This window comes from Erythrolamprus reginae, chromosome 8 (genome assembly GCF_031021105.1).
Source record: "Erythrolamprus reginae isolate rEryReg1 chromosome 8, rEryReg1.hap1, whole genome shotgun sequence".
NCBI classification, from domain to species: Eukaryota; Metazoa; Chordata; class Lepidosauria; order Squamata; family Dipsadidae; genus Erythrolamprus; species Erythrolamprus reginae.
This window is the reverse complement of record NC_091957.1, coordinates 53,251,870-53,262,116: the sequence shown is the minus strand read 5'-3', so window position 1 is coordinate 53,262,116 and position 10,247 is coordinate 53,251,870. Positions and strand designations below refer to the sequence as shown.

Genomic DNA, 10,247 nt, shown 5'->3' with positions numbered 1-10,247 from the left:
GGGTTAAGGTGCCTGGCCTCTCCTCTCTTCAAAGAGATACAATTTCCCTTACTATTACTGAACATGCAAAATATACCATTTAATTCTATGTATATATGCCATATGTATAAATACATATTACACACAGGCACACAATACAGTGATACCTCATCTTACAAACTTAATTGGTTCTGGGATGAGGTTCTTAAGGTGAAAAGTTTGTAAGACGAAACAATGTTTCCCATAGGAATTAATGGAAAAGCGATTAATGCGTGCAAACCCAAAATTCACCCCTTTTGCCAGCCGAAGCGCCCGTTTTTGCACTGCTGGGATTCCCCTGAGGCTCCCCTCCATGGGAAACCCCACCTCCGGACTTCTGTGTTTTTGCAGGGGAATCCCAGCATCACAAAAATGAGCGCTTCACTGGCAACGGAAGTCCGGAGTTGGGGTTTCCCAGCGAAGGGAGCATCAGTGAAATCGCAGCATCGCAAAAACACCGAAGTCCTCGAAACCCCACCCCTGGACCTCTGTGTTTTTGCGATGCTGCAATTTCACTGAAGCTCCCCTCCCTGGGAAACCCCACCTCCGGACTTCCGTTGCCAGTGAAGTGCCCGTTTAAACGGGCGCTTCGCTGGCAACGGAAGTCCAGAGGCGGGGCATCCCAATGGTGGCGGTGGGTTTGTAAGGTGAAAATAGTTTGTAAGAAGAGGCAAAGAAATCTTAAACCCCAGGTTTGTATCTCGAAAAGTTTGTATGACGAGGCGTTTGTAAGACGAGGTATCACTGTATATATATACATACTATCTACTATATAAAGTGTATGCACACACACACACACACATTCACAGCTCTTCTAAAAGTATACACATTCAAGGTCATTTACTGCAATAGGTAAAACATACCCAGAGGCCAGAAGGGAAAAAAAGAGGGGGGGGAAATCAATTTTTTTCTACCGCTTCTGCCTACCTGATTGTACCCCATCACTGAACCTGGGTTATTTTATTTCTAAAATACAACGTGCCTCTCTCCAAGATGTTGAAGAGTGGGGAAGGAGGAAGAAGGAAGAGAGAGAGAAAGAGGGAGGGGACTGAAAGAAAAATAGTTAAAGGAGCAGACTGGTGTTGATTAAGGGGGGAAATTGAACATTGGCTTATGATGAACAATGGATAAAAATTGTGTCTATGTAATATTGGAAGGTATATACATGTTATATTGTGTGCGGGGAAAAAAATTGGGGAGGAAAAATATGCCTCTCTCTTACGCGGCTCTTAACACGCGCGCCACAACGCTGTCGTGCGAACGCGACGCGCTTAAGTGCTGCCCAATGCACCAAGCAACGCGCGCAACTGAATGTGGTTGCAATCCTAGCTGGGGAAACCCACCCAGCCAAAATCTACTTAGTTTGCAAAGAGAAACTCTTTACCTCGCTTCTCTGCGGGGGAAGGTGGAGCTTACTACGTCGCAGGAAGAACCTGCTTCGGAAGGACACGGGAGGAGTTTGTCCTCCCGCCCCCCCACACACACCGACCTCCCCTGAGTTGCTCACGAGGACACCCCCGGGACGGATAAAACCCCTTCGCGGGACGTGGGTCGCTCAGTAGCCATGCAGAGCGCCGGGCCCGCCCTGCAATTCCTGGCCACCTATTTCCTCGACGGCATCCTGGGGGGCCCCGGGGGTCGCGGTAAGTTAAGTGGCGGGGGGTGGGGAGGGGGCTCTCCCAGATCTTCTCGCCCCCCTCCCCGACTTTGCACGCGGGAGAATTGGGAATCGGGACCCCGAAAGGCAGGATGGGTGCATCCGCTGGAAGGGTACCCTAGACGGCGGCCGTGAAGCGGAGGGTCTCTTTCCTTTGCGCACGGAGAGGATGGAATCGCGTTCGGATGGATGCAGGGATGGATGGACGGACGGATGGACCAAGCTGGGTTGCTTTTACGCGCGTGGGAACGGCTTCACTGGCTTGCGCGCGCCTGGGAACCGGCTTCCCACGGCTTTTGCGCGCGGGGGAACCGGCTACCATGGCTCGCGCGCGGGGGGGGGGTACGGTTTCCACTGCTTGCGCGGGCGTGGAACGGTTTCCACGGGGTTTGCGAGCGGGAGAACCGGCTTCCATGGCTGGCGCACGCGTGGCAACGGCCTCCACTGCTTGCGCGCATTCTATGGCTTGGGCGCGCGTGGGAACCGACTCTCAGGGCTTGTGCGCGCCGGGAACCGGCTTCCAAGGGTTGCGCGCGGGGGGAACGGCTTCCACGCGCGTCTGAACGGCTTCTACGGCTCGCGCGCGGGTGGGAGTCGGTGCAGAAGAAGGAGACCTCGCTCCGCTTTCTCTCCGCAGCCGGCGGGGACCCCGCAGGGAAGGGTCAGCCTCCCGGGCCTCTGCCGCAGGTACCGCGGGAGGAAGAGGAGGCAGAAGAAGAAGAGGAGCCGCGGGGACGGGAGCTGCGGGAGCCGGGCAGCCGCGCCAGGGAAGGTCAGCCGGGCGAGCGAGGGCGGATTCCCGGGCCGGCCGCCCCCGCATCCATCATCCGCCAGGCGCCTGAGCCGCAGAAGCGCAAGCAGCGCCGATACCGCACCACCTTCAGCCACGTCCAGCTGCAGGGCCTGGAGGGGGCCTTCCGCAAGTGCCACTACCCCGACGTCTTCACCAGGTGGGGGAAGAGGGAGGAGAAAGAAGGAGCAAAGAGGAGGAAGAGGGAGAAGGAAGGAAGAGGAGGAAGGAAGGAAGAGGAGGAGGAGGAAGGAAGGAAGGGGAGGAAGGAAGGAAGGGGAGGAAGGAAGGAAGGGGAGGAAGGAAGGAAGGGGAGGAAGGAAGGAAGAGGAGGAAGGAAGGAAGGAAGAGGAGGAAGGAAGGAAGGAAGGAAGGGGAGGGAGGGAGGAGCAAGAAGGAGGAAGAAGAGGGAGAGGAGGAGGAGGAAGGGAGAAGGAAGAAGCAGCTAAGAGGGAGAGAGAAGAAAAGGAGGAAGAGAAGGAAGGAAGGAACAGGAGGATGAAGAGGAAGGAGGAGGAGGGAGTAGTAGTAATAGTAGTAGTACCAGCAGCACCAGCAATTAGTAGTAGTCATCTTGGTTGGGAATGGAGAAGTTTTCACCTCTATTGCAGGGTGATATATGGGTGCCCTTTGAGAAACTTTTGGCCAGGGATATTTTCCCCCTCCTCTTGAGAGATGTGGCTTTTAATAAACCACGGTTAAGAAAGCCAGCTTGGTTATTAATCTAAAGCAGGGGTCCCCAAACCTGGCAACATTTTAAGACTTGGGGACTTCAACTCCCAGAATTCTCCAGTTAGCATAACTGGCTGGAGAATCCTGGGAGTTGAGGTTCCCAAATCTTAAAAGTTGCCAAGTTTGAAGACCTTTGATCTAAGGGCATTTGCCAGTTAATCTCCATACGTTTAAAGTTTGGGGAGGTATTATTTTTCCCCTGTTGAACTTGGCACTGCAGCCTCGTGAGAAATCTGGGGGGGGGGGACCCCAGTGGGTGGGATTTGATGCCTCGTAAATGGTCTCAATATTAAGATGTGCTTGTCTTCATGTTTCAGGGAAGAGCTTGCCATACAGTTAGACCTGACGGAAGCTCGAGTTCAGGTAAGTGACAGGTGTGTCTTTTCTTCGGGGTCGAGCGTGAACTAAGGCGGTGGTCCTTATCCAGCGATCAGACACCGAAACTTCTGCTGGAATCCAAGGAGAATTACTTATTTATTGAACAAGTTTATTATTTATTTATTCATTCATTCATTCATTTATTGGATTTATATGCCGCCCCTCTCCGCAGACTCGTTGCTATTCTGGAACAGTTGTGATTTTTTTTTTAAGACACTCAGTGGCTTCCGTAGAATAAATAATAAAGTTAATGCAATTAAAAAGAAAGATAGAATTCTTACCGGAGTTGTTCTTATTGGTGATAAGATAGTAAAGCCGAAAAATATCTAATATTTACATATTACAACTGCGGCCAGAATTACCTTTGCCATATATTGGAAAAATACAGAAACCCCCTGGAAAAAAAGCAGTAATTAATAAAATATATAATTGTTCTGAAATGGACAAACTGATGATGGAATTAAGGGGCCAAAAAGATTCTGAGTATCATGAAATATGGGCAAAATCGCACAGATGGATTGAGTTAAGAAATAGAAATAAAAAGATTACAAAAGATATCTAAATATTAGTAAACTAAAGAATATAAATATGTAAATATGAATGACTTGAAAAAGGACTTTGTGATTTTATTAATTAATTAATTTATTTATTTATTCATTTATTCATTCATTCATTCATTCATTCATTCATTCATTCATTTATTAGATTTGTATGCCGACCCTCTCCAGAGACTTGGGGCGGCTAACAGCAACAATAAAACAGTGTACAATAGTAATTCAATACTAAAAACGATTAAAAACCCATTAATATAAAAAACCAAACATACATACATACATACCATGCATAAAATTGTAAAGGCCTAGGGGGAAAGAGGATCTCAATTCCTCCATGCCTGGCGGCAGAGGTGGGTTTTAAGTAGCTTACAAAAGGCAAGGAGGGTGGGGGCAATTCTAATCTCTGGGGTGAGTTGGTTCCAGAGGGCCGGGGCCGCCACAGAGAAGGCTCTTCCCCTGGGTCCCACCAAGCGACATTGTTTAGTTGACGGGACCCGGAGAAGATCCACTCTGTGGGACCTAACTGGTCGCTGGGATTCGTGCAGCAGAAGGCGGTCCCTAAGATAATCTGGTCCGGTGCCATGAAGGGCTTTATAGGTCATAACCAACACTTTGAATTGTGACCAGAAACTGATCGGCAACCAATGCAGACTGCGGAGTGTTGGTGTGACATGGGCATATTTGGGAAAGCCCATGATTGCTCTCACAATGAAATAATGAAATATGAAATAATAAGAATAATATTATTTTGTATGAAATAATAAGAATATTACTGTAATTAATATGTATATTATAGGACTTAATGAAATATCTGATGTAGCAATGCAGAAATACTGAATGTTTGCTGATATTATTAAAAAGAAAAACAGCCACAGTACAATTTTAAAAGCCCATCATAAATAGGAACAATAATAATAGGCAGCCTTGTGCACAAACGTTTCACAGGGGTCACCAAAGACCATGAGAAAAGACAAATTTCCCATGGTGTTAGGAACTAAAGCTTCTATTCTGGCGCCTTGGAACATATTTTTACAATCTGACCAATCAGGCATTTACAGTGGGGCGTCCCTCTAATCTTCCTGCCAATCAGCTTAAAACTCTCTTGGGAGAATTAGCGCTAGGCTTATGGTTGGGGGTCACCACAACATGAAGAACTATATTAAGGGGTTTCGGCGTTAGAAAGGTTGAGAATCACTGTTCTAGAGTCTCCACATAGAAACATAGAGATTGACCGGTCCATCTAGTTTGTCCTTATACTATTATACTATTTCCTATATTGTATCTTAGGATGGATCTATGTTTATCCCAGGCATGTTTAAATTCAGTTACTGTGGATTGACCAACCATGTCTGCTGGAAGTTTGTCCCAAGCATCTACTACTCTTTCAGTAAAATAATATTTTCTCATGTTGCTTCTGATCTTTCCCCCAACTGACCTCAGATTGTGTCCCTTTGTTCTTGTGTTCACTTTTCTATTAAAAACACTTCCCTCCCGAACCTTATTTAACCCTTTAACATATTTAAATGCTTCGATCATGTCCCCCCTTTCCCTTCTGTCCTCCATACTAGACAGGTGGAGTTCATGAAGTCGTTCCTGATAAGTTTTATGCTTATGGCCTTCCACCATTTTTGTAGCCCGTCTTTGAACCCATTCAATTTTATCAATATCTTTTTGTAGGTGAGGTCTCCAGAACTGGACACAGTATTCCAAATGGGGTTTCACCAGCGCTCTATACAGCGGGATCACAATCTCCCACTTCCTGCTTGTTATACCTCTAGCTATGCAGCCAAGCATTCTACTCGCTTTCCCTACCGCCTGAGTGTACTGTTCACCCATTTTGACACGGTCAGAAATCACCACCGCTAAATCCTTCTCTTCTGAAGTTTTTGCTAACACAGAACTCCCAATATAATACTCAGATTGAGGATCTGAGTGCTGTATTGTTCGGATTGAGAACAAGGAGACCAAAACTGGATGCCATATTCCAAGTGTGACCAAGTGGTGTAGAGTTTTCAGGCTACACTCCGCAGTCTGCATTGGTTGCCAATCAGTTTCCGGTCACAATTCAAAGTGTTGGTTATGACCTATAAAGCCCTACATGGCATCGGATCAGAATATCTCCGGGACCGCCTTCTGCCGCACGAATCCCAGCGACCGGTTAGGTCCCACAGAGTTGGCCTTCTCCAGGTCCCATTGACTAAACAATGTCGTCTGGCGGGACCCAGGGGAAGAGCCTTCTCTGTGGTGGCTCCGACCCTCTGGAACCAGCTCCCCCAAGAGATTAGGATTGCCCCCACCCTCCTTGCCTTTCGGAAACTCCTTAAAACCCATCTCTGCTGTCAGGCATGGGGGAATTGAAACATCTCCCCCTTGCCCATGTAGTTTCTGTGTATGATTCGACTGTGTGCTTGTTTTTTATATATTGGGGTTTCTTTTGGATTTTTTAACCTAAAACTGTAATTTAGATTGCTAAATATTAGATTTGTTACTATGTATTGTTTTTCACCTTTGTTGTGAGCTGCCCCGAGTCTGCGGAGAGGGGCGGCATATAAATCCAATAAATCTAATCTAATCTAATCAGCGGGTTGGACTAGAAGACCTCCAAGGTCCCTTCCAACTCTGTTATTCTGTCCTCTTGTTCTTTCTTTCAAGGTTTGGTTTCAGAACCGAAGGGCGAAGTGGAGGAAGCGGGAAAAAGCGGAGATTCCGGGAAGCAGGACTGGCATCTCCTGGACCCCTCCTCCTCTGGGTTTGTACCTGGACATCCCCCTGAGCCAGGCATCCGTCTTGGACTCCACCTGGAGAGCGCTGCCTATTTCTGCCCTGGCCGTGCCTCCTCTGGCCCCACCATTCAGCCCAACAACTCTCACGCCATTCGGCATCGGTAGCTATGGCTGGACGTCGCTTTTCCGAAACTCGATGTTGAGCCCTCAGCTTGGAAGGTTAACAGTTCCAGAAATGCACAGGTGACTTAACAAGGTTGATGATAGCAATAGCACTTAGACTTATATACTGCTTCACAGTGCTTTTGTAGAGTGCTTTACTACAGGCCACTTAAGCTGACTGCAGATCTGTGGGTCAGCGGTTCAGATCTCATCACCGGCTCAAGGTTGACTCAGCCTTCCATCCTTCCGAGGTGGGTCAAACGAGGACCCGGATTGTGGGGGCAATAGGCTGGCTCTGTTAAAAAGGGCTATTGCTTACATGTTGTAAGCCGCCCTGAGTCTAAGGAGAAGGGTGGTATAAAAATCAAATCAAATCAATCAATCAATCAATAAAATCGGCCTCTTGCCCCCAACAATCTGGCTCCTCATTTTACCCACCTTGGAAGGTTGGAAGGCTGAGTCAACCTTGAGCTGACATGTATGTATGTATGTATGTATGTATGTATGTATGTATGTATGCATGCATGGATGGATGGATGGATGGATGGATGGATGGATGGGGAAGGGAGGGAGGGAAGGAAGCAAGGAAGAAGGAAGGAAGGAAGGAAGGAAAGAAGGACAATAGCAATAACACTTAAGACTTATATACTGCTTCAAAGTTCTTTACAGCTCTCTCTAAGCGGTTTACAGAATCAGCCTATTGCCCCCAACAGTCTGGGTCCTCATTTTATCCACATTGGAAGGTTGGAAGGCTGAGTCAACCTTGAGCTGATATGGATGGATGGATGGATGGGGAAGGGAGGGAGGGTGGGAGGAAGAAAGGAAGGACAATAGCAATAACACTTAAGACTTATATACTGCTTCACAGTGCTTTACAGCTCTCTCTAAGCGGTTTACAGAATCAGCCTATTGCCCCCAACAGTCTGGGTCCTCATTTTATCCACATTGGAAGGATGGAAGGCTGAGTCAACCTTGACTCAGGTTTGAACTGCTGAACTACAGCCAGCAGTCAGCATAAGCAGCTTGCAGTATTGCTCTAACCACTGCGCCACCGAAGTTTCTTGCTGGCGCAGTGATAAGATGCAGGGTTTGTGATTTTTCTCTTTGGTTGGCTAGCCTCTTGATCTGAATGGACTTTGGTGGGTGTTTACATCAGATAATGATAACAGAGGTCAAACATAACCAAGCCATAGGGATGCTATTTAATAGTTGTCCTTGTTCTGAGAATTGTACAGGGTTTGTTCCCTGTGCAGTCTTGGTGTTGTTTTCTAAAAGTATTGATTTATTTATTGACAAACTGCTTGTCACTGTTTTACCTTGGGAATGTTGAAAAGTTGGGGGAAACTTTTATTTTAAAAATCCGCTACCCATTCCAACATCAAACTGCATTAAAAAGTCTAATTTGGTACTAGCCCATCGCTAGAATTAGAATAACAGAGTTGGAAGGGGCCTTGGAGGTCTTCTAGTCCAGTGTTTTCCAACCAGTGTGCCATGGCACACTAGTGTGACGCGAGACATGGTCAGGTGTGCCGCGAAGAAGGAAGCTCAGGTTCTGGTCTCACAACTTTTTGCTGAGAGAGAGAATGAGAGAGAGAGAGAGAAAGCAAGAGAGAGAGAAAGAGAGAGAGAGAAAGCAAGAGAAAGAAAGAGAGTGAGTGAGAGAGAGAAAGCAAGAGTGAGAAAGAAAGAAAGCAAGAGAAAGAAAGAGAGTGAGTGAGAGAGAGAGAGAAAGCAAGAGTGAGAAAGAAAGAAAGAAAGAGAGAGCGAAAGAGAGAGAAAGAAAGCGAGAGAGAGAGAGAGAAGGAGAGGAAGGGAGAGAGAGAAATGAGAGAGAGAAGGGGAGGAAAAAAGAGAAATGAGAAAATGATTGAGACAGAATGAGAGGAAAGAGAGAGAAACAAAAGAGAGAGAGAAGTGACTCTTGATTTAAAGCATATGATAAAAAGCACCCAAAGAATAAGAGACAAAACCCCCCCAGCCCTCACCTGTTTTTGGAAATGATTCAAGAGTGTGTATACACACACACACACAAGGGGGGGAGGAGACAGGGATGGAAAAAGAGAGAAGAGTGTCTTAGGGTGTCATTTTGTGTCATTTGGGTTGGTGGTGTGCCCCAGGATTTTGTAAATGTAAAAAAATATGCCGCGGCTCAAAAAATTTGATGAGAATATCTCATTCATTAAGATCTAGGATGTGTTCTTTGAGTGTTCCCTTTATTTTTTTGAGCAGTGTATATCCATCCTAAGATAAAATGCAGGAAATAGTATAAGAGCAAACTAGAAGGACCATGAGGTCTTTTTCTGCCATCAATCTTCGACGTTTCTAGGTTTCGGTGGCTTCCATGTCCCCAAGGACTAAACTCTTTCCAACCATTGACTTGTTCTTTCTCTCCTCCTCCTTGTGAATACAGGTTTCTTAGTGCATTAAATCCTTCCATGAGCCCCACCTCGGTTCTAATGAAAGCTCCTACCAATGCCGTGGTTGCCACCTTCACGGATCCTATCCTGGCTGAGACCAAAGACTCAGATCCTACAGACCCGAGACTGAAAAGCAGAGACTGTCCCGGCCAGGGGCCTCCTTTGAACTTGACGCCGAATCACAGGGATACAGAGAAAGTTCTCTATTGATCAAGCAGGGGATGACGGTTGTAACAGAGACACCCAGCCTGGCTCTACCCCTTGTGGCCATCTACAATTCATCTCTTTCCATGCCTGGATCACTCTGGTTTTTATTTAAAAGTGGGGCGATGTTGGGATGGGTGGACGGAGGGTGTTGATTAAGGATCTTGGGGATAGATGTGGGTGTTGATTAAGGATGAACGCTCCCGAGGAAAGCTGGTGTTTAAAAAAAAAAATCTCGCCAGTAGAATGGGCCTTGTTGGTAGAATTTGTGGAAAGCAACCAACCCGTGGGAACAGAAGTTGCCTTCGGAAGTTGTGGGAGCGTCATTACTAGAAGCTTTCAAGAAAAGACTGGACTGCCATCTGTCGGAAACGGTGTAGGGCAGTGATGGTGAATCTATGGCACAGGTGCCATGGTTGCAACATGGAGCCATACCTGCTGGCACGCAAGCCGTTGCCCTAGTTCAGTGATTTTCAACCTTTCTTGAGCTGTAGCACATTTTTTACATTTACGAAACCCTGGGGCACATTGAGCTGGGGGGGGGGCTGCTAAAAAAAGTTTGGACAAAAATTCTCTCTCTCTCTTCCTCCCTTTCGCTCTATTTCTATCTCC

At 47.0% G+C, this 10,247-nt stretch overlaps 1 protein-coding gene across 1 annotated transcript; it reads left to right on the top strand.

Annotated features, from left to right (window-relative positions):
* Positions 1 to 1,582: 1,582 nt before the first annotated feature.
* Positions 1,583 to 9,641, top strand: ESX1 (ESX homeobox 1). The gene is made up of 5 exons (XM_070760148.1): positions 1,583 to 1,661; positions 2,313 to 2,625; positions 3,515 to 3,560; positions 6,782 to 7,071; positions 9,425 to 9,641. Exons 1-5 carry the CDS (start codon positions 1,583 to 1,585, stop codon positions 9,639 to 9,641), a joined length of 945 nt encoding a protein of 314 aa, XP_070616249.1.
* The last annotated feature ends 606 nt before the right edge of the window (positions 9,642 to 10,247 follow it).